Here is a 24,400-nt window from a genome sequence, read left to right on the forward strand (position 1 = left end):
CGGGGTGGGCTGTCAGCAGCAGCATGTGGCCCTGTTTTAGACAACATTTATAAGCATTGTTCTATTTGTAGTGGGGCAGCTGGGGAGGGGTGTGTCAGGCTCAGCTAAGACCGTGTCTACATTGGGGAGATAGCAAAAACTACCAGGTTGACAACATCCACAATGTCAGTGTGAGCAATGGTCAGGTCTAACCTTGACAGCAGGCACTGCCATGGTCACCACACTTGTAAGCAGCTGGGAGAAGAGCAGGAAGGAAAGGAACCAGTCTGGGACCAAGAGAGCGCTGCAGGGATCACTAAGTCCCAGGGTGAGGCTCCGTCTCCACATGTCTACTCCTAAAGGGCTATGAGGGCTATCTTCTATTTCCAAATTCCCTTCTCTTTTCCCCCTTTCTTCCTTCCTTCCTTCCTTCCTTCCCTTTCCTTCCTTTTTTCCTCCCTCCCTCCCTTCCTTCTTTCCTTCCTTCTTTTCTGTTCTTTCCTTTCCTCTCTGTTGTGTGCTAGTACTACAGTTGTCACTCTACCACTTGAGACACACCTCCACTGCCCACAGCTTCATTCCTGAAGGGTCAAGGTCATTCCTGGCCCACCCCTGAAATCCACCGTGGCTCTGGCTGCATTTTAGCCAAATGACATACTGAGTACTCAGGCTATTATGGCTATAATACAGGAGTCTCAAGTCAGGGTTGACTTGGGAGAAGGATGCCAAACTAAGTTTCCCAGCCTAATCAACAACAACAACAACAAAACAAATCTCAGAGCATCAAGTGGTGAATCAAATCCTTATGGTTTTACCCAGGAAACTGTGCGCAGGCTTGTCTTCTACCACACGTATCCTCCGGGCTCCAGCGGGAATGACCGCAGCTTCGATATAACCTGTGAGGACAAATGACACACAGTTGAACCACACCTCCATCCTGGGTCTGAGCCCCATACATCAGCCCCCACCCACTCATACCTATACCACCACACTCTCTGTGATGGCTAAGGGATTGCAGGCTGGCACAGTTGTGAGAAATCAAGATCAATTTGTGGGAAGTAAGGGTTCTTCTATGACCAGAACCTCAGAGAGACCTATTTGCATGTGCTTGAACTTATATATTCCTCATGGTTTTAAACACCAGAAAATTTTTAAAAATTGGCTAGTTACACTAATCAAGACAGTGGTACTGGCATAAAGACAGAAATTTCTATCAATAGCATATTACTAAGCATCCAGAAATAAATTATTTGTTGATAGTTTAAAGGAAAGTTGCCAAAAATATTAAATGAGAAGGATAGTCTTTTCAACACACCATGTTGGAATAATTGGATATCAATGTACAGAAGAATAATGGTGAACTCTTATAAGACCATGCCAAACAAACAGACAACAACCCAAATTGCCACAAATGTAAGAGGGAAAAGTATAAAGCTATCAGAAGAAAATAGTTAATAGTGTTTTTACCCTTGGGCTAGGCAATGGTTTCTTACATACAATAGCAAAAATCTCAGCCACAAAAGAAAAATAGGTGTCTTCATTTATATCAAACTTTAAAACTTTCTTCAAAGGGCATCCTGGAGAAAATAAAGATATTATTCATACTGGGAGAAAATACTTGTGAAGCACTTATCTCTTAGAGAATCTATATCTAGACTATATAAATAGAGCTTAAAATTACAAGTTGAAAGTAAACAAATGGGTACAGGATAGGTATGTATGAAAAGGTCATAAACTCATTTAAAATCTTGCCAGGCACTGGTGGTTTTACACCTGTGATCTTAGCTACAGAGGAGGAAGAGATCTGAGGATTGACATTTGAGGTTTGAAGACTGAGGTTTGAAACAGGCTGGGGTAGAGAAATCCAAGATCTTATCTCCAACTAACCAGCAAATTGCTGGAAGAAGAGGTGAGGTTCAGGTACTATAGCACTAGTCTTTAGTGAAAAAACCCAACAGTATCAGGCCCTGAGTTCAAGTTCCTCTATTGGCACTAAGTAAATAAATAAATAGGGGCTGGGAAGGTGGCTCAGTGGTAGAGTGCTTGCCTTGCATGCATGAGGCCCTGGGTTCGATTCCCCAGCACCACAGAAGCAAAAAGAAAAAAAGCAAGAAGTGGCACTGTGACTCAAGTAGTGGAGGGCTCGCCTTGAGCTGAATTGCTGAGGGACAGCGCCCAGGCCCAGAGTTCAGGCCCCACAACTGGACCAAAAAATAAAAATAAAAAAATAAAAAAATCCTGCAAGAAAGACTAATGAAAGATAGAAAAAATAGATTAATATAGGAGATTAATATTACCAACATATATCATATAAATGTGTAGAAATATCACAATGGAACCCCGATATTGTCCAACCAATATGCACTAACATAAACATGAAAAGGGAAAAAAAGTTGTTAACATATATGCAGTTTAAGTTGTCTTCTAATGGTCTCATAAGTATATGATATCTTAAAATGCTGAAAATTAACTATATTCTTGTTTGCTACCCAATAGCTGTCGTAGATTTAATTTGCATTTCCCAATTACCAATGAAGCTCACACCTTTGTTTTTAATGCCAGTACTGGGGCTTGAACTCAGGACCTGGGAGTTGTCCTTTAGCTTTTTCACTCACAGCTAGTGCTCTACCACTTTGCCACAGCTCTCTTTGAACTTTCGTGGTGGTCTTTGTCTGGTCTGGCTTTGAACTATGATCATCAGATCTCAGCCTCCAGAGTATACAGGATTATGGGCCTGAGCCATGGTACCCAGCTATCACAACTTTTAAACCATTTGTTCTCCCTCTCTGGTTAGTGACCTTGCTCAGAAGACAGAAGAAAGCTGATGTCTTTCTTTGGTGTGTACAAGCGAACAGTGGGAGCTGACAAGTAGGACACTTGAAGTGTGGGCCTGAGAGTCTAAGGATTCCTCCATTCCTTCGAAGGAATTTGAAGAATTACTGGATTCCAGGGAAAAAAGATCGCAAAGTGTCAAATAAAAAAAAAAACAACAAAAAAACAGAAAACAGAGACAAAACATGTTCAGGGTCAAAATGATTGAAATCTTCTTAAACCACAGAATTTTTATTTTCTGAAAGGAGAACTGTGCAGTGGAGTTTTCTTCCTATTTTGTGACTCACAGAGCTTGAAGTAAGTATCACAGGTCTGCCACAGGACAGGGCATGGATAGAGCTTGCCTAGGTTCCCAGGAGGGAATTACCCAACATTCCTGAGCAAGGTACATTTGCAGCATGCACGACCACCATGGCTATTTTTAAAGCTTCCTTTTGGCGCACAATGCAACACTGAATGAACATCTGCTTTGTGTCTTGTACCCTTTTCCTGGTGTGGATATGCCAAGGGACAATAGAAAGCTAAGAGAGGCACATCCTTGGGTAACCTTACATGGCAGTGCATGGGCTCTTGGAGCCCTCGTGGGGTCCTCCTGCGAGAGAAGATAATGAAAGAGAAAGCCCCCAAACCACAGAAACTGCCTCAATTACACGGTCCTGACAGCACTAGCTCTGACCCAGAGCTCAGGGCTCAAGCTAGGTTGGTATGAAGAGTGGCTAGGAAGGGAAAGAGTGCCAGTGTCAAGTCCCAAAGTACCATGTGGTCCTTCGGGACAGATGGCCCCTGGTGGAGAAGCCAGACACCATGATGCTGACCATGTACAAAGTAGAATGAAACTGAGCATTCGCTCTGCAGATTTGTAAGACCAATCCATATTCTAGGCAAGGAAATGAGACTTGGGAGAAATTTTCCCTCTGAGTCAGAGCCATCAAGCAGGAGGAAACCCAGTTAGACACATCTAGCTTCATGAGGATGCCATGGGTAAAACCAACGTTTTTGCCATTGTTCCAAGGCAGAAGGCCTCTTCTGACTCAAGGGCTGGTGTCCCCAGGGAACTTCTTAGTGAAGTCTCACATCTACCAGATAGGTAACATTAGCAGGCTATGAACATATTTCCCCATGAGGAATTATTTTTATCTTCCTTTCCCAAGTAGATTTGCTTTGGATGATTGGGTTCTCGACTTCTTCACATTTTCAGCAGTTTCTTTTCCTTCCTTCCTGCCCTCCATCCATCCTTCTTTCTTTGCTTTCCTTTCCTTTTGCTTTTTTTGTGTTCTGGTACTGGGTCTTGAACTCAGGGCCTGGGCACTGTCCCTCAGCTTTTTCATTCAAGGCTTAGGCTCTGTCACTTGAGCCATACACCTCTACTTCTGGCAGTTGCTGGTTAATTGGAGATAAGAGTCGCTCTCATATTTTATCTGCCCAGTCTAGCTTTGAATCTCAGTTCTCAGATCTCAGCCTCCTGAGTAGCTAGGATCACAGGCATGAGCCACCAGTGTCTGACAATTTCTTTGGAAGAAAATTATTGAACTGATAAAAAAATCAGAGGAATTTTTTGTTGATAAATAAATCATAAGATACTCAGAAAGGCTTTGGTGTAAGTATACATATATATATTTCCAACATTTCCATTTGTATAAAGTTGTTTATGAGCCTTCAGATGTCTCTTGATTTCCAATGGGATCACATCCTGACAAAGCCACTCAAAGTTGAAAATTTCAAAGGTAAAAAATGCACGTACAACACCTAACCATCTGATACCGAAGCTTCACACATAGGACACTGTGCGGTACAGGTGATTTCCTACTGCAGACCCTAGCTAGCTGACTGATGGAGAGCCACAGTGCCCAGCTACTACCCAGCACCACCACAGAGGATCAGACCTCACATCGGAAGCCTGGGAAAAGAACAAAATGTGAAGTAGAATTTCTATCGAATGCACAAAGCTTTTGCACCTCCATGGAGTTGAAGGTGGTGAGCCAAAACATGGTGGGTTGGGGCCATGTGTGTTACTACCTTGGTTCACTGCTAAAAGGTGGTTCTGTGAGGTTAGGTCGGGTTTGCATTCACCCTCTGGTTGAGAGGCCAGTATAGATGGGTAAAGCAAGAACAGTGCCTTTGCCACCAGCATGAGGGTCATGAAGCTGCCACCAAAAGCCCCTCTGCCAATAGGAAAGTCCATTTCTACAGTACAGAAACTTCTTTATGTTGGAAGAAAGGTACCAACCATGGTTAACTTCTCTAACATGCCTTAACATTCATTCCAAATGTCACATCTGGCCGAGAACAGGTCCCTATCCTTAGCATAGTAGACATGTGGCAGAGTTCCATCCAGTCTTGTAACTCTTTGTATTGACTGATTGTGGTATTAGGGTTTGAACTCACTGACTACTGCTTGCAAGGCCTGCATGCTGTTACTTGAGCTACACCCCTAGTCTTCGTTGATTTCGTTATTTTTTTTAAGGTAGGGTCTTACACTTTTTACCTGGGGTTGACCTTGGACCATGATCCTTTGCATGGGATTACAGTTATAAACTATCATGCCCAGTTTGTTAAGATGGTGTTTCAATATTTTTTTTCTTGCCTTGGTTGGCCTTAAGTGGTGATCCTCCTGATCTCTCCCTTCTGAGTGGCCGGGATTACAGGCATGAGCCACTGTTGCCCATCTACTTTTTAAAAATCTTTAATTTGGTTTTATTCTACAAGTTTCTTATTTTTTGGGGGGGGGGAAGGGACTGCTCAACATCAGTCATATATATCCAATAAACAGCCTTTGTTTTACCCATGGCTTCATCAGTACTCATTCCTACTGATTCTATTTAAAACACATCCAGGCATGTAAGCGAGGCGAGAACCCCACACCAAGCATGTCACCACAGGGACGACACAGAACATCCGACATCTTACATGAGAAACACTTGGGGACTGCCTTCGCCATCACACATGTGGACACCTTCATACAAAGATCGTTCTTGACTGAGGAAAAGAAACACATTATAATTGGTTTATGTGCAGGTACCATCATTCGTAACCACAGCAGAAACAGGCCCTGCTATACGTCCTCTTCACATAACCTTGTATTTTCCCATGGAATGTCCACGCTCCGTGTCCTGGAGTTGGAACACAGGACCCCCTCAAGGCAGGGGCTCTGGAGCTGATTACTGAATAGACACAGGACACGTGGACCTATCCACGTTCTAAAGGGATGGACCATACCACCTCTCGTGAGAACCTGCTGGAGAAAGTTCTCCTCAAGAAGAAAGTATAGAAGGATTAAAAGACAGTGGAGCACCCTGATTGGTGTTCAGTGGGGACTGAGATCCAGAAACCTCTTGGTTATCTCTGAGTCAAGGAACAGGATGGAAAAAAAAATACTAACGTTAAAATGACAATTTGATGAAGGAAAAGAATACTACAAGTTTTCAACCTGGCTGTATCTGATTAGCCATGGTCTGAGCATTAGAAACCCATGCATTCATCAGACAGATGCTAGAGCTGATTCCCTCTAATGCTGAGTAGCTGAGGACCACACCTGCTCAGTGTTGCTAAGAAGCAGGCAGGAGGGCAGCGAACAGCTCCCCTGATGCTGCACTGGGATTGCTCTTCACCCAGATTGGGAGACCCCGGGATTCTTGCTGGGTTGAGGCAGTGGTGGTAGTCCTGTGTGGATCTGTTATAATTCCCAGTTGGAGGATTTAGTCAGAGGACCCAGAGGAGCTGAGGCTGGATCTGGACTTCACAGGGCAAAAAATCCTACATTTGATTCTGGCTTATCTCTCTGGCATGGCATTTCCCTCTGGTATTCACCCTGTACGAGGATAAGGCATTCCTCTTGTCCTCACTCCTCAGAGCTGGGCACACATGAAAGCTGCCTTCCTATCTACACAGATAGGGCTGGGGAATGTGCTGGGCTGGGCTGGAGTCACTGAGACGTCAAATGACCTGAAGACTTCAAAGGATTTCTACAGAGTCTCATAAGAATGTGTGTCTCCTTCAGCCTAATGTGCCTTTTCTCCATCCCTGTCATCAATTAATTTGTACTCATTGTACAGGTCTGCAGGGCCAGAGACTACATAGTCCTCATCTCCACCTCTGGCACAGGGGCTTGGGCTGGGGGGGGCATTCCACATTCACTGTGAGTGAAGTCATCTCAGTTAACTTTGATTGTGGTGTTCATGGTGAGTAAACCGTGGACAGATGGATGACCCTTTGCCAGTATCTTTGTGAATTTCAGACCATCAGACCCTGATTTCAGGCTTGTATGTAATTAAGCTGTATTATAACAAGCAGCTGGTGACTCATTCATGTGCAAATGAACATTGCACACAGATTTCTCAATAAACTGAATACATGCCGGTATGACCTATGTTCAGTCTCCAACATTGAGGAAGCTATAGTGCTCCAAGGGGAGGAGGGAGATGGTCTCAGATACAGCGAAGCAAATAGTTGAAATCAACGAAGTTCTGGAGACTGAGTGCAATCTAAAGGAACTTCCAGAGATGACCAGAATGTTCTCTGGAATGACTTTGTCCTATTGGCGTGAAGTACCTGAAATGTGACCATTATGATTAACTTAGTTTAATTTTAGTTAACTACAATTTTAATTTGAAAAGAAAAGCAAGTGCACATGGGCCCCAAACACCCCAAATCAACTTCCCCAGTGTCCCTTTCTCAAGTTTTCCTACGGAACCAGGTGGCAAATTCTCCAACAAACTTCATGCTTTGCTGACAGTCTGGAAATTTGGTTTTTAAATCCAATTTAGTGTTTGGCGTCTGGTTTTGCTTTTGCGAGATCTCCTAAGTGTTCTGTGAACAGGTTTCCTTTTCCATGGTATCTGGGGATATTCTGTGGATGGTCACGTGAACATTAGCTTTTGGACAAATACCCAGCTGTGCTGGGAGGGCGGGGTGTCCTGTGTTCCCAGAGGCCCTCAGGCCAGGCACTCACCTGTCCCCCGAGAGTGGCTGAAGTCACCCTTCACCACACGACACGTCTTGCTGTCCCCACTGCAGACCCCACACCGGTCTTCTTTGGCCGCAGACCCAATGATGCCATCACAGCCAATTTTCTAGAAAGCCAGAGGACCAAGTTATTCTGTCTGTGCTTAAGACTCAGTAGGGTTGTGAAGGTTTTGTGTGTGTGTGTGTGTGTGTGTGCCAATACTAGGCTTGAACTCAGGGCCTTGGCACTATCTCTTAACTTTTTTGCTCAAGGCTGATGCACTATCATTTGAGCTATAGGCTCTACTTCTAGTTTTTTGGTAGTTAATTAGATATGAGTCCTTTTTTTTTTTTGAGATAAGAGTTATAGACTTTGCTGCTCTGGCTGGCTTTGAATTGTGATCCTCAGATCTCAGCCTCCTAAATAGATAGCTAGGATGACAAACATGAGCCACTGGAGTCTAGCTGCAGTGGATATGAAAGCTGATTCTCCATGATGCCCCATAGGCTCAGTTTCCAGGGTCCCAAATACCTTTAGAGTCTCAAGAAAATAGTTAAATTCCTTTTAAAATCACAAGAGTAAAAAAAAAATGCATAGAACCTAGTTGATGTTATATTTGTCTTTAAACCTACACAGTTATCAAAAGTGCATTTGTTTTAGTATATGTTATGGAGGAGAAGGGCCTGGAAAGGCCCAAGTGACCACAGAATTGTGCTAAGGTCTGAAGCTCTGTTTCTCATGCCAGCACTGCTGGAAGTACAGGCCCTGAGTACAAAGACTAGCTCTCATGTGTCAAATGGTGTGGCTACTCTTCACGGTGTCACGGCTCACCAGAACCTTGGTTAGAACCATCAACAGCCCCATCTACAACAAAAATCACCCTGACACTTTTGGAGAGGTAGAGACTCCATTTCGCCAGGTTGGCTAGCTCACATTTCTCAGTTAGGGAGACCTAGTCCACTAAAAGGCACTCCTCTTCTTTTACAACTCACATTATTGTTGAAAATTAAGGAAGGAAAAACTCTACGCTTGGGTCTAGAAACACAGCACCAAGTTTCAGAAAAAGTATTAGGCAATTCCAAACTCTTAGTTTTTCTTTAAAAACAAAAACCCAGAAAGCAAACACATGCACATGAGAATTCTGTATTTGGCAAAAAAAGCCAAGTTTACATTCGAGTTTTCTATAGTACTCTTTTTTTGGGTGAAAGCAAACATTTTAAGAACTGCTAATAAAAATAATACCTAGGCAGGCACAATGGTTCATGCCTATAATCTTAGTTACTCAGGAGGCTGAGATATGAGGATCCTGGTTCGGAGCCAACTCAGGCAGAAAAGTCCTTGTGAGACTCTTATCTCCAATCAAAAACTCAAAAAAGATGGAAGTGGTGCTGTGGCTCAAGTGGTAGAGCACTAGCCTTGAGCACTAAGAGGCTCAGGAACAGTGTCCAGTCAGTCTCTGAGTTCAAGCCCCAAGATCAGCAAAAACTAAAAAATAATTCTAATAATTTGTCCCTCAGCTCTTCAGCTCAAGGCTAGTGCTCAACCACTTGAGCCACAGCACTATTTCCGGCTTCTTCTTTTTATGTGGTGCTGAGGAATCAAACCACCCAGGCCCTCAGGCATGCAAGGCAAGGACTCTACCACTGAGCCACCTTCCCAGCCCCACCTTGCTACTTATAACTCTAAAGGAAACCAGGATCTAGGATGACTCAAGTGAGAGTAGTTTTGCTCTTTCTCAAGATGCTCACATGGGAAGAAGCCTCACTCTCAGCTTCTCTCTCAACCAAAGAAAAACATACATAAACGAAGGGCTGGAGTAGGTCTCAATGGCAAGGTGCCTGCCTAGTAACCAAACCTTAGTGTTGCCAAAAAGAGGTTATTTCTGCCTGTTAATTCCTCCCCAATCTGGGCTAGCTCATGAACTAGGACTTTCCTGTACCATTTTAAAAAGTGAACCGAACTTGTCAACTTATAAAGACTGTATGTGTTTATTTTTATGGTATGAAATCTTTTTCAACCTGCCACAATATCTGCTTACATGTGTTCTTGAAAGGGTCACATTTCAAGTTCTGGTCTGGCTGGGTTATTCCTTTTTTACAATTTTTTTAGGTTGATGACTTTGAATTTGCTTTGAATTTTGGCCCAAGTGGGTTTTTTTTTTAAAAAACAGAAATTTGGGAGAATTAGGTGGAGCCTGTTTCCAACACACTGCAAAGGCTCAGAATGTTGGGCCTAAGACTGAGGAGACACACAACGCTGACACATCTAGGAAGCTTCTCTTGGATACATTTTGATGGATGTTGGTCCCTTCTTTTTGCCCCTCCCTTCCCCTCTCCTTTCTGGCTGCACAGAGTACTTGCTTCTTCAACTTAGTAGCTATCCCTCGACTTCTGTATCATCCCATCTCTTGGGCAGGACTCCCTGTTTGAATGTTAACTGGATGCAGATTGCAGTGTGGCTGCTCAGTCATCATGCTGGGATTTGCTCCTGGGCCTGAAGTACTCATCTTCCTCTTGACTTCATCTTTGGTTTGCTAAACTACACATTATTTCTCCAGAATGAACGCATGGAAAGTATTAATTTCGGCGTCCTTCCAGGTCTCAAAATTACTTTATTTTACCCATATGTTTGGTAGTTTGGCTATGTGCAGAATTCCATGATCCTCTCAATTTTTCTTCCAGGGTCAATTTTTCTGTTTATTTTTCTTGATCTTTCCTAGTCATGCTGTTGGGCTCCTTCAAATAGCTGGTGAGCTCTTCGATTTGAGCATGAAGCAGCAAGAAGCTGAAGGAGACAATCTATAGTTGAGACTGGTCAGTGCTGTGTGGTAAGTCTCCTTTGGAGACTATAAAGTGTGGGAAGCTGGAGTATACCCCTAACCCAGAAAGATTAGTGCCTTCTTTGGACACAAAAGGCCATAGGTCCTGGGCATATAGGTCAGCCATATTGGTGCAGCCCTTAAGTCATCTCCTTGCTCTGAACCAACTCTTCACTTCCAACCTTCCTTCCCAAGGGGAAAGCTCTCAGGCTGTGCTTTCTTCTCAGTTGTTCCAGCCTGGCTTCAGTTGCTTTGTATCTCAGTAACACTCCCATTCACTCTGCCTTCCTGAAAGAATGGCTTTTCTTTGTCTGGGGGCCTCTTGATCACCCCCATTTCCCCCGCTATTATTTGTGCTAGACTTCCTTTGAGGGTAGTACGGTGATGGAGGCCTGGCACCCACTGCCCTGCACTTTGGGGATGTCAGCTGTGTGGCTGTGAAGTAGCAAAGGCAATAAGCAGGAAGGTGTTCTTGAAATATACTCCTGAGGATCAGCACCCTGCCCTATTTGCCTTCCTCTGTGCCATTACCTCTTCTTCACAGAGGATACCCTGAGGCTAGAACCTCATATTTCTCTTAAATTCTACCTGTTATTCTAATTTCCATATATACTTTTGGACACAAAATGGGAAACTAGTTAATTCCTGACCATGAAAATGGTCCATTGAAACAGGTCCCAGATTCTAGAACTGCCAAAGCCTTGAGAACAGGATCTATCTACTTATTTTCATATATATTTATATACAAATATATATCATATAGTCATATACAAATATATAAATTTCTATATACTTGTATATATTAGTATAAACTGTATATAAATATGTACATATATTTGTAAATAAAGTATAAATATATATTCATATGTATTCATTGTATATTATACATATATAATTTTATTATATATAAGTATATTACAAATATACTACTGTATATAATTATATATTATAAATGTATTACATAAGATATACATATAAGTACTTGTTTATATGTTATGTATTTAAGTTTATATGTTATATATAAATTATATACATATATTTTTCCATATATAACCAAAGGTTCACCTCTGTAGCAGCTCATAAAGGAAGCTAGATTACTCAGACTCAACACTCCCTAAATAGATGTTTTGTTTGCTGCTCATCAAGCTCATGATATGTTCACAAATTATGGTTCCAAAGAGAATGATGCTGATCAGAGAGATTGGCTATGTGTATGGGTGTGTGTGTGTGTGTCTATGTGAGCTAATCAAGCACTGGAGAAAATGCAAACATCCAGATTTTTTAGATATGTCCACTGTCCAGTGGCAAAGCCACGTGGCCATTGAATTCTCCCATTGCATGTCACAGCTCCTGTAAACAAGCTGTATATTAGAGACTAAATCTTCGCTTCTGGAGGCCAACAGTAGGTATAATTAATGACGGGCTGTCTGATTTATAGTGACTTGCTGAAAAATATATAATGTTTGTGTTTCTTCCCCCCCAATTCTCTCCCATTTTTATGAGTGCTGTTAAGTTTAATTTCAGCATGTTAAGTAATTTGTGACTCACTGAAATGAAACTCAACTCGGTCCTCATAAAAATGGAATAAGATGGTATTTCCATGTTTCACATGATGGTCTGAATCAGCCTGCTATTTGGAGCGGGGTGGAATCTACTCAGAATGCCATCTTGGAGCCTCTCTCCCTACCAACTAGTTACTATGTTTCTTAAAATTTCCCAGAATGCCCCTGAGTTACCCCCAAATCGCAAAATTTATAGCCAAGGGGAACGGAGGGGAAAGTTATTAGTAAGCAAACAGTGGTGATATTTCTGTAACTTCTGTCTTCCACAAAAAGTGAGCAACTTCTACCTTTTTTCCACTCAAGTTAGATAATTATGTCAGTGAATAGATTCAGATCCTCTCTGAGATGTTTTTCAAATCAGGATGACTATTATTTTCACTCCACTAACTTTGTTGCTGTATTCGCTTTGAAGTACCACAGGAATCCAGAATATTCCATTTTGGGCAATTGCTGAAATGAGGCATATATTTGTATTTGATTTATGCTCATATTTAAGTATGCTCAAGTTCTGAAGATAAAATTTGGCAGATGATCTCGAACTTCCTCTAGAAAGCAGTTTCACCACCCCCAGCTCCCACCAGGGTTTTAATCTTATGAAGTGTTTGTAACAAGTACTAATGTCTCCTACTGAGACGCTGACACTTTTGCAAGGACAGATGGGCTTCCTGGAGGCCAGCAGGCCTCTGGGCACATTCATCTAGGGCATACAATGGCCAAGAACCATCCTGGATACCCTCACCACTGGCAGATGAAGATCCTGAGGAGCAGTGACTGCCATGGGGTTGTGAAAGGTGCTCCGTCTTCATCTTGGTGCCCTCTGACCTCACTTGGTTAGTGCCAGGCTCAGTGAAGGTGACACCAAAGGCTGTGATGATGACATCTGTGGAGATGGAGGGACATCTGGGAATAGGGAGTCCTGCGCCCCGATGTCTCAGCCATAGACTGAACTTGTGTCCATGTCAGAGTTGTCCATCGAATCCTGAATGCCAGAGTGATGGTGACGTTTAAAACTAGGGTCGGGAGGAAAGAGCCCTCACTGATGTAATTAGAGCCTTCATAAGAAGAGACCCAAGACTAAGTAGCTTTCCTTCCATGACATGAAGATGCCACTCCAGGTAAGCTGTAATCTGTCCTCCCCAGAATCCAACCATGCTGCCATCTTGATCCTGGAATTTCCAGCCTCCACAACACTGTCACGTATACAGCTAATCTATGTTTTGTTAGCCATCTGAACCAAGCAAGAAAACACCTGAGTGCAGGACAAGCTCAGGCTCCCCAAGACCGGATGCCTACAAACACCAGGCTACTTAGCTGACTTGTTCCTCCGGATAAAGGAGTAGAACTTCCACTATCATGGTATAGAGTAGACTCCTTAATTGAAAAGGCTGAGATTCAAACCAAAGCACAGACCACCAGCAGCTGAAATCTTGTCCAGCAGGAACACAGATCCCATTAGCTGGAGAATTTTAGGATTCACTGAAATGCCGCTCTACTGGCAAGAACACTGTAGAAGATGCCAGCTTGAGGCTGGGGTGGCTCCAAAGTACATGGTCTCTGACCCGGGAAGTTTCTTGCAAATGAATGACATCATTGGCGGGCAAGACACACTGGCATGCAGCATGGCCCACAAACGCAAAGCAGGCAATCTGGAAAGGACGCAGATCCTTCACGTTTCCAGAGAACTGTCAGCAATGCCTCACTTCAGAAATAACGATAAGGGCTTTGTTCTCAGTGGCAGCACCTTGAGCAGTCTTTGTTGTAAAGCAGCAGTCCTGAGGGTTCTGTTTTGAGTACGCATTGCTTCCCCCTCCCTGGGAGATTGCCTTGCTGAAGATTCTTGGGCACTGGGCGTTTATCACCTTTACTAATCCATATTTGATAACAAAACCAGGCAGTGCCAAGGAGCCTGGGTCTTGTCAAGCTTTTCCCTGGCGTGGGGGGGGGGGCGGAAATCCCAGTTTGAAGCTGGCTTGGGACTGTGCAGGTTAAAAACCCACTTGTGCTGAAAATGTTTTGCTCACAACAGTCAGCCTAGATGTTGATTTTGTGTGTGCAGCCAGCCGTTTGTTGTACCACAATTAAAGTGAAATGCCGCTATCCCCAACTGCACAGAAAGGTCTCCATTTTCTTGTGCTGGTGGTCCTGGGGCTTGAACTCAGGGCCTGGACACTGTCCCTGAGCTTTTTTGCTCAAGGATGTTACTTTACAACTTGAACCATAGCTCCACTTCTGGCTTCTTGCCTGAATTGGACATAAAGAGTTCACAGACATTTTCTGCCAGATTGGCAGATCAAACTTTGATCCTCAGATCTCAGCCTCCCTGAGTAGCTAAGGATTACAGGCATGAGCCACTGGTGCTTGGCACCAAAATGTTTTTTAAAATCTCCCTGAAACCAAGCATTAGAGATAGCAACAATGTTGGAAGTTGCAGTAGCCAAAGCATAGGCTGCCATGTGGCATGGCCATGACAGTGATGGGTGCAGGTATCTGCCGTTGAGGAAAGGGGTTGCCCTGGCTGCTGTGGCCACTCCTATGTATGTGATAGTGCAGATGGGACCTTTGAGATGTGGTTTCATCCTAAAAGCTGAATCCTTATGATCAGGATTGACGTCTGCATACGACAGGCCCCAGAGAGTTTGCTTACTCCCTGCTCTACACACTTGAGGGTGGAACAAGAAAGCCTTTTTACAAGGCCTTGGTCTTGAGGCACCTAGCCTCAATCACTTATAAACTGTGCAGTCCCAGTCCTCATGACAGGATGCTGTGTGGACTCGGACACCAAACTCTCCTTTGCTCAGGTTGAGCGGAGTCACCAGGAGCTGGCATCTGTAGGTAGAGGTGATGGCATCCCAGCTTTGTCCCTCCTGACCCCCTCTTTCTAGTCCCTCTTGGAAAAACTCAAGAGCATAGGGTCATCTAGGCCTGGCTATGCTGAGATTACTGCCTGGGTCTCTGAGGGACCTGGGATCTAGCAGATTTAATGCAAGACAGACAGTACATCTGTCTCCCTCCTCCATCTGTCTGCCTGCCTCTCTCCTTTCCTCTTCCTCCCTTCCTTTCTTTTCTCCCTTTCTCCTTTCCTTCATTTGATCTTTTCCTCCCTCCTTCTCTTTGACCTCTATTTGGGGCTTGAACTCAGGGCCTGGGCGCTATCCCTGAGCTTCTCTTGCTCAAGTCTGGCACTTTACCACTTGAGGAACAGTTCAACTTCTGGTTGTTGTTGTTGTTGTGTGTGTGTGATTTATTGGAGATAAGAGTCTCATGGGCTTTCCTTCCCAGATTGGCTTTGAACTGTGATCTTCAGATCCTAGCCTCCTGAGTAGGATTATAGATGTGAGCCACCAGTACCTGGCTTTCTATTTGTCTTAAGTGGCATTTATCAATATCCTGAGTCACAGACACCTAGCAGCAGGTGGGGTTTGGAGAATAACTTCCAGCATATGGAGGATTCCCCCAAAAGCCAGGCTTCAGACCCCAGAGCTCTCTCCAGGCAATGGCACCTGTGGGCAAGGTGCCACCTTTCATGGCTTTTCCATTCATCCTCCGGTCCATCTTACACTCATGTGCTCTGTTTTAAGTCAGACAAAGCAGACAAAGAAATTTAAGAAAGTTTTGAGAGCCAGATGGCTCATGCCAATAAACTTATATACTTAGGAGTTGAAATCTGAAGATCTCAGCTTGAAGCCAGCTGGGGCAGGAAAGTCTGTGAGATGTTTTAAATCTCCTATTAACTACCAAAAGGCAGGAAGTGAAGGTGTGGCTCAAGTGGTAGAGTGCCACCCTTAAGCAAAAAAAAAAAAAAATGTAAGGGTCAGTACCCAGGCCCTGAGTTCAAGCCCCGGTACTAGCACAAATAAAATAAAATAAAACAAAATATAAAAAGTTTGGGGAAGCCTTTTACTGTTCTTTGAGCCACCCAGCTCCCTACAGAACAAAGATTGCCGGCATTGCCTTCAAAAAACCTACTTTGGGGGAGGCCTCTGCTCCACCCTAAGCTCCCCTGGGGAGGAGCCTCCCCACCCCCACCCCCAAGGACAGAAGGAAAAGCTGGTCACCTGGCACCTGCCATGCACGCAGAGGTCAGTCTCGTAGGGTCCACAGGGTGTGCCGTCCAGGACACGATCAGCCACCAGCAGCGGGGACTCCTTCCCAAGGGGCGAGCAGTAGAGCTCACACGGCTTATCTGAGGAGGGAAGGGTTGATGGGCATTGACATGGATAGGGCATAGTCCTCAGAAGCTCCTGTCACCGCTGTACATAGAAACCTCCCCTCAGACTCAGTCTGACTGGGGGTTGGAGCTCAGCAGGCTTCTTCCAGTTCTCATTTCTTGCAAAGCTACATTTCCTTTCCCAGGAGACGTGCAGCATGCTGAACAAATGTAAGAGTTGTGAGCCAGTCTCTGAAAGGTGACTACATCAAGGACAAAGCAGGTTGCTGCTGAGAAAATGGGGTGAGAAGGAGGGGACAGGAGGAGGACAACACCCCTGGGTGGGTGGAGTGGGTCCTGTGGGGTATCTGCAACCTGGGGCATTGCACTATAGGCTTGTGTCCCCTAGATTCTGGATACAGAACTATGATTTGAAGGATGATGGTGCTGGAAGAAACTAGATAAGAGTAAGTCATGCGGGGGATACAGGAGCCATTAGGACACAGCTCCCAAGAACCATGTCTGTCCCAGGCAGGATAAAAATCACTGGTCCTGTTGCTCTAGGAACCATGTGAGTTTCTAGAACTGACCAAGCTCTCTCCTGCTTTTGCCTAGACTGCTCCCTCTTAACTGGAATCCTTCATTCTATTCGTTTTCTAGAAGGCTCCTGTCATTCTAGAATCTTCCAGATTCAACCTGTGCTTGAAATGAATGAAGCACTGGTGATTTGGGAAGCCTCAGGAGACCAAACTGACATCATTTGTCCCCAGTATGGGCTCCCAGAACCTAAGCAGGACTCAGTTAATACGTGTGTGTGTGTGTGTGTGTGTGTGTGTGTGTGTGTGTGTGTGTGTGTGTGTGTGTGTGTGTGTGTGTGTGTGTGTGTGTGTGTGTGTGTGTGTGTGTGTGTGTGTGTGTGGTGCCTTACCACTCAAGCCATACCTTCACTTCTGGCTTTTTGGTGGTTAATTGGTGATAAGTGTCTAATGGACACTTTCCCGGTTTCAAACCACTATCCTCAGATATCAGCCTCCTGAGTAGCTAGGATTACGATGTGAGCCACAGGCTCCTGGCTTGGTCAATACTTCTGAATACATGAATTGGTTTTCTCTTGGTAAATGTTGGTCTTCCTCTCCTAATAGTAATCTAGCTGCAATGCCAGCAGTAGGGTTACTTTGTAAAGGAAACCTTCAGAGCTACCTTGCCAGGCCCCTGTGTCTACCACCAGCCTTTCCAGGTGGTTCCTTCTGGACTTCCATCTTCGGATGCCAGTCACTGGCCCACTCGCTCATTGGAAGGTGATCCTAGAGCACAGGGAAGAAGCTTCTGGGTTGGGAGGAAATGCTCCACCTAGTTATGACTACTAGTTGTAAGAGGGAAAGTCTGCTCTGAAGAGCAGCCTGGAGTTCCAGTCAGAACTTCTGACTGACCAGGGGAAGCACAGATAGAGCCGGGAAGAAGAGCTTGGAGTCTTGGGAGCCACACGGGTGCACAGGCATGGTGAAGGACTGGAGGATTCCTGCTGCATCACAAGGCACAGGAAACCTGTGGCTCGCTGCTGGCAGCTATAAAGTCTTACTATGGTGCAGACACCATTTCACTGTGAGACCATCACAATTACTCATTTGGGGGTGTGGGGGGATGAGGGAAAACACATGTTAACAAAGTTGCTTAGTTCTGGGCTTTGAGGTGACTCATTCAATAGCAGTAACTATCTCCAAAGTTGTCCATTAAGGACCATATAATCAATTAGTGCTTTACAAACCAGGCCTCACCTGATTGGACTAGCAGTGATCAACTGACTGTGGCCAGACCAATCAGAGTCTGTTTCTTCACGATGCCCTCATTGGTAGGCCTCAGCTGGTGTGACCAACACTCATTAACCTATAGTCACTGAATCAATGAGAATCCATCTTCTGAGATCTCAGGGCTGGAATTCTAGATACAGAGATCCTTTCCCTGAACACTCTGTGAATATCAAAGGTAGCTGATAACTCTGATTGTAATTCAGGAAAAAACCCAACAACAATAGCTCTGCAAACTGAACATATTTTCTTCATATTTATGGAAAACACATCTAGCACAAAAGCAGACCTGATGGTCAGATGAGGCTGTTTGCAGACGCTCTGGTAGCATCATCAGCATAGCTGACTACATATGATGTACTCACCCCACTGGTCCCATCGGGGATATTAATATTTGGCTGCTAGACTGCTGTGCCTTTCAAACACTAAAATGTTTTCCATTCTGAACTATAAGGGACTCCAGATAATTTTGATAAGGATTATGGATTTATGTAAGAGGTTCTGTAAGCTTCCTACCCATCTATGTGTGGCAAGGTGTTAGACAGCTTGCAGAGGGAGCATTAAGCCTTGGCTACCACTGTAAGCTGTGGAGGCCAGCGAAGAGCATCCTAGTATCTTCCTGGGTCCTGGACCCAGATCTCTATCCTGGCCCTTGGGTCCCTTGAAATGCTCTGTTTACCACAACTTCCCTCTTTTTTATTAAGCAACTCAGGCCAGAAGGGCCAAGTTGGAGTCAAAGAATCCTAACCATCATACTCAATATCCCCTCATTTGGCTCAGACATGCAGGGGTCTCAGGATCTTCTCCTGCCATGCCACGGAAGAGGCAGGAATTCTCTAGGACATCTCGACTACAGCCTTCCCCAAGGCTTCTGACACTTCAGTGGGTGTGAGGACAGCTGCTGGCCCCACCAAGAGAAGCCAGAACCCTCGACAGTTTCCATGGGGAAGGCCGGCATAGGGTGGGTTTGGCAGCTGGCCCCTGAAGTGGGTTTCTGTCTCAAGGCTTTTCCACACTTTTCTAAAGACAGTCTTTGTCTTCTTTTGGAGGTGGTATGGATTTGTGGTCCTGCATCCTCCCTCGGAAAGTCTACCTCTGCAAGAATTCTTAAAAAACAGAGGCGGGGGGGGGGCGGGGAGCATAGAGAAAATATTGCTTTCCCTTCTTTCTTGGACCATGCGCTCCTTGCCAAAGAATTCCACCGTGATAGCAGGACTATGAATAGAGCAGTCATAATGGGCTTCAGAAGAGCCGAGAGCCCAACCACAGGAATCAATGTTATCGCGGCTCAGCTAGAATCGGGCCTTTTAGAAAGTGGGTTTGGGGAGGAACACTTACAAATCTGCCTTCTGAATTTGGCCATTTATTATTTTGTTTTTGCCCTTGTGAAATGCTCCTTGAAAAAAAAAAAGCTAGCTCCTGTTTATATTTGAGAGAAAGGAAATCAACTATGCAAGAAGCCATGGTAATTCCACCCCAGTTGGAAGACATGGCCAGCTTGTCTTGCAAAACCCTGAACTCAGTTGTCTCTCAACAACACATAACAGTCTATTAGCTGTCCTGATCAAAGAGGGTTGCAATTTTCAGATCAAAGACAGTGGCCCACTAGCTATCATTACTTATTACTTGGGCAGGAAGGGACACAAAGCAAATGGGTTGAAAAGATGCATTTGGAACCCCGGGAGGAGTCTCTCCACAAGGCTTCCAGGATGGAGGAGTCTGCGTAGGCAGAGGTCTAGGTCGCTGTGTCGATAAGGAAATCGAGAGCTGAGCCATCCAAAAGTGGTTAGAAGGAAAATAGAAGTTTAAGTTGGACTTGGAGGAATCTGTGGAAAACCAGACACTGAAGTGCGATTTCTGTACTGAATAAATGTAGCAGGAGGACTTAAAACGCAAGTGAGCAAGCAACCAAGGAAAGAATAACAGAGCTTTGTGCTCAGAGCTGAGTGGAAATTAAAAAAAAAGGGATAAGTCTGTCTTAGATCGTTCATGGCTTCTGGCTCCAAGAGAGGGCAAGAGGACAAAGGTTTAAAAGCACATCGCTCTGTCCTGGGAACAGCTAAGGGTTCTGATATAAGTTGTTTTCTCCCAAGGACCAACAGCCATGCTACAGCATGAGCTGTATCTAGCACTGTCTCTGTCTGTGAGGGCTGGACACTCCCTGGTCTCCCCCGACATCAGATGGACAGCCAGACAGAGAGAGGAAAAGGTCCCCATGTGTCATGTGTGCCCTGCATTGGCCTCTACTGTATGAGCTCTTTTGGAAGGGTTGGCCTCTCTGTTCCTCGGCAGGAAAGTTTGAGGATGTACAATCTAAATTCTGCTGTCAAAATGACCGCGCAGCCACACTTTTTAAATGAGGAAAATGTCTGGGACACTCTCAAACTTGAGAAGAGTCCTCAGCCAAACGGGTCGGTACTACCTGCCATCATTTAGAATGTTCCAAGTCAGCTCAAAGCCATCAGGGTCTCATGGGGCTAAAAGCTGTGTGGATCTGAAGTTCGTCTTGTCAACGAAGCCGGGGCCTCCCCTCAGACAGCCATATGCATTTGACCTTGTAATTGCAGATGGCGGGGATGGGAATGGAGATTTCAAAGGCCCTTTCCATCTTCCCAGGGAAGAAACCTAAGACCTGGCACTGAACGTTCATCTTTTGCCAGGCACTTGGAGGCTGTGGGGGGAAAAAAAATCAGGCCTCATTGCTACAGCTCTTAAGCTCTCTCACTCCGCACCCATGAAGTCATGCTTCCTGTCTTCTTCGAGTATTGGGAACCAGATGATAGCTGGCTATTTTCTGAGTCAACTTCACTCCTCCAGAATTGGGGTCGACTCCCTTCCCCTTCCCCCCTGTCAGCTGCAGGAGCTTAGACACGTCACGTAGCCTGTCACCTCTCATCTTCTGCACAGCTTGCACTGCATATCCAATGAGATGATGTATGTCGAGCTGACTTGTGCCTGGCACATGGTAGGTTCAGTAAATGAGACCAGATTGTCAGCACCATAACACAGAATCACGTTTCTTGAAATAGAATTGAGTTTTCAGTGAGGGGGGGGGAAATCCCTGAAGTAGGTCCTCACCTACCATGAACAGGCAAAAATCACAAATCCTACAGAGACATGGGCCACACGTGAGAATTTTTTTTTCAGCCATTAGAAATTCTGTGGAGGTCTGGTGGTATGATATATGTCCTTTTGATTTGGAAAGAAAACGTGACTTGTTGCTGATCATCATCTTTCACAGATTGTACACTCTTCTCAAAATTCTCCCCTGCAAACCTCAAAGTATAAGAGCCAGTCCAAGATGAAGAAAGGAAAGCAATGAAGGAAAGCATCAAAGCTGGGAAGCAAAATGGCACTCACACAAGCATACTGCTCTGCTCCTGGCACGTAGCACCAGTACCCTAACTTCGCTGCAGGTGCTGGGTCAGAAAGAGATCTGGCCTGCTGGTTACCTTGAGATAGCTGCTTCTGAGAGAACCCAGAGGGCTGGATGATTCAAGTTTAACTCTATTGCTCCAGAAATGGGATGGGTCATGGCTGTCCTGGGCAGAGGACTGGGACATCTGTGAGGTGGGATGTGCCTAGGTTGTCATTATGGTTCTCAGCAGAAGAGAGAGGGAGGCTATTATGAGAGGATGTGCCATATCTTTACCATCAACCACCACTGCTGTCAACAGGCCCTTCCTCTTGCTGTTCAATCGGTCATGCGCCTGGCATTGCTGGTCCCGGAAGCTGGGAAGACCTTTGGGACAGGGCAGGTTCTCACAGACTGCGTGCTCCACGCTGGCACCCAGGCAGTGTGTACCCCCAGGCCCAGGGCTAGAAGAAAGAAGGAAGTCTGATTAGCTAGCCTGTGGTGGAAATAGCAGGAGCACTGATTAGCTCTCTTGCCAGGAGGAAAGGCAAGATTTGCAAAGCAACCCCCTCTGCTCCTATAGCCCACATCTGGGCCAGCCCAGCCCCACACTGAAGTCATGCTCAAATGAGCTATGGAAAAACGCATCCAAGGACTGTAAATCAAGGTCATCTGGAAACAGAATACAGTGAGTATCAGTTCAGCAAGATCCACTCACTGTGTCTTCCAGCTGAACTTAAAACTTGGCCATGTATAACCCTGAAAGCCCGAAGGGAATTTTTGGTGTATTTTTTTGTTTCTGATTTTTTTTTTTAACTTCTCTGAAATGAAAACCTTTAAATGGCTCCTAAATATGCCCTGGAGGTCAGGATAAGTCAATCACCAGCTCTCATTTGCACTCTAATCAAATGAATCAGAATTGTTAGTTCACTTGCTCCTAGGCTATGGGGAGAGCTCAATTTGATGGAGGAGAACATTGCTGAGTTCTTGGATCTGAGGCGCTCTGCCTATACTCCCAGTTTAAGCCATTCTAGAGACCAGACCACTCTTTCTGGCAGAGGAGTATTGATTAGGCAGAACGGCAGGATGGTGGCCTGGTTGACCAGTCTACTTTTGCTCAGATCCTCCACAAGGTCCCAGGGTGTCTTTGGCCACTCTTGAGCTGGGCAGTCTCAGCAGTTACATTGGGAGATGCTGCACCAGGGTCAGTAAGGGCAGGTGGAGTAGCTAGAGATGGTGGAGTAGCTATGTTGGATGGACAAAAACAAAATATTTCTAGGAGATTAAATCAACCGAAACATAGCTTGACATGACTGACGTGAAGATATCGAAACAACACAATTCACAATGGAAAAGCAGCATTCCTATCAGAATGACAGGTGGGCTCATATCTTTCCTTCAGCCTTTCTAGGAGGCCCTAGGACTCCACAGCCCTGCCAAGGACTCAGGGAGATGTCTATGAGTAGAAGTCTCACCTTGCAGTGAGGACTGGCCCTCTGAAGACATGATCAAAGAACCAAGTAGTTTCATATAAATAGTGGTCATAAAATAGCACTCCATAACCATACTAATCCTATTAAGTCATACAATCAGAAGGGGCTACTGTCTGTATCCTTCAGATGAGAAAACCAAAGCTCTCAGGTTAAGTAATTGCTGGGGATGGGAAGAGGAGAGGAGAAAGAGCTCTTGCTTCTGGGATCAAGGTTGGAGTAAAGGTAGCACTGGCACTAGGAGTGTTTAAGATGCATCTTTCGTATCAATCCCTAATGCTCAGACATCTTTGTTCAGGTCCTTCTAAATACTATTCCAGTAGAAGCTGAGTTGTAGGATAAAATGGCTCATCAGGCCCTTCACAAAAAAAGGATATCCAACTGAGAAAGGAACATACATTCAGCCTCATTTCTCATAAGACATACACATTAAAACTAGTGAGATACTACAATGCCCACCAGAACAACCACGATGGAAAACACTGTGCCAGTGAGGGATAGAACACGTGGAGACCTGCCAGGCTCATGGCAGTGGACATGGGACCATCACTGGAAAGCTGTTGGGTTGAAATCTAGTCTCTCTCTCTCTCTTATACACACACACAGTAGAAACTGGTGTCTCCTCATTCATTGACACACATTTGCACACATGCCATACATGCATGCCTGTCAGTCTTACACGTTGTCTACAGGAAGATGCAATTTTCTGCATGGTTCACTTTCCTAAATATGTTTAAAAAGACAGACAAAGCTAGAGAGGCTTTGGAGAAAAACACTGAAGGAGAGAAAGGTGAGCCCCACCCCAACCAAGTCTGTGAGTGAGCTCCATGGTACTACAGCCTCACTTAAACCCAGAGCTGAGATGCAGGAGAGCCGCAGAGGTGCACGGACCACCTGCAGCAGAGAGGCCCCTGGCCACAAATAGGGATGGGCATGTAGAATCATAGTAAGCTGGAAGATAACTGTGCCAGCTGTGGTACAATAAAAGTAGAGGCAAAACCCAATTCCAGACACAGAACTTCCCTCCACCTCCCTCTATTCCTAGAGTCTTGGTGGACTGGTTGCTACTTTTCCCCTTGAAGGGTGCAGGGAATGAGGAGATTGCAGCGGTCTGAGCATATCCCAGGTCTGTCCTCTGCTCTCCAGTTCACCTGCAGAGACAAGAGTGTGCTCTTGATACAAAAGTGCATGTGAGCCTTTCCATCTCCCCTCACCAGAAGCCTTCAGTGGGTCCCAGAACTGGCATTGGAGATGAATGTGCCTCGTAGTCTTTGGGTATAAGTTCCATCAGCAGTGACACAAACAGTAGGAAAGGACAGCCTAGGAAGCTGGCTTAAAACATGGGTTGACTGGCAGAAAGTGAAAGTTCTAATAGCTCTGAAGACCAAGGTCAGGGAGGGAGGGTAGTGAGGGAGAGAAGGAAGCCAGACACCAGTGGCTCCCACTTATAATCCTAACTACTTAGGAGGC

At 45.0% G+C, this 24,400-nt stretch overlaps 1 protein-coding gene across 1 annotated transcript in view; it reads right to left on the reverse strand.

Annotated features, from left to right (window-relative positions):
- Adamts17 (ADAM metallopeptidase with thrombospondin type 1 motif, 17) overlaps nucleotides 1-24,400 on the reverse strand; it is a 145,138-nt gene that overhangs the window by 27,991 nt on the left and 92,747 nt on the right. The window contains exons 13-16 of the mRNA XM_013011892.1: nucleotides 21,738-21,904; nucleotides 16,189-16,316; nucleotides 7,760-7,880; nucleotides 795-875 (exon numbers count right to left, since the gene is read on the reverse strand). Coding sequence (XP_012867346.1) covers nucleotides 795-875; nucleotides 7,760-7,880; nucleotides 16,189-16,316; nucleotides 21,738-21,904 — 497 coding nt within the window. The remainder of the gene's footprint in view (nucleotides 1-794; nucleotides 876-7,759; nucleotides 7,881-16,188; nucleotides 16,317-21,737; nucleotides 21,905-24,400) is intronic.

Source organism: Dipodomys ordii, unplaced genomic scaffold, assembly GCF_000151885.1.
Source record: "Dipodomys ordii isolate 6190 unplaced genomic scaffold, Dord_2.0 Scaffold15, whole genome shotgun sequence".
Lineage (NCBI taxonomy): Eukaryota > Metazoa > Chordata > Mammalia > Rodentia > Heteromyidae > Dipodomys > Dipodomys ordii.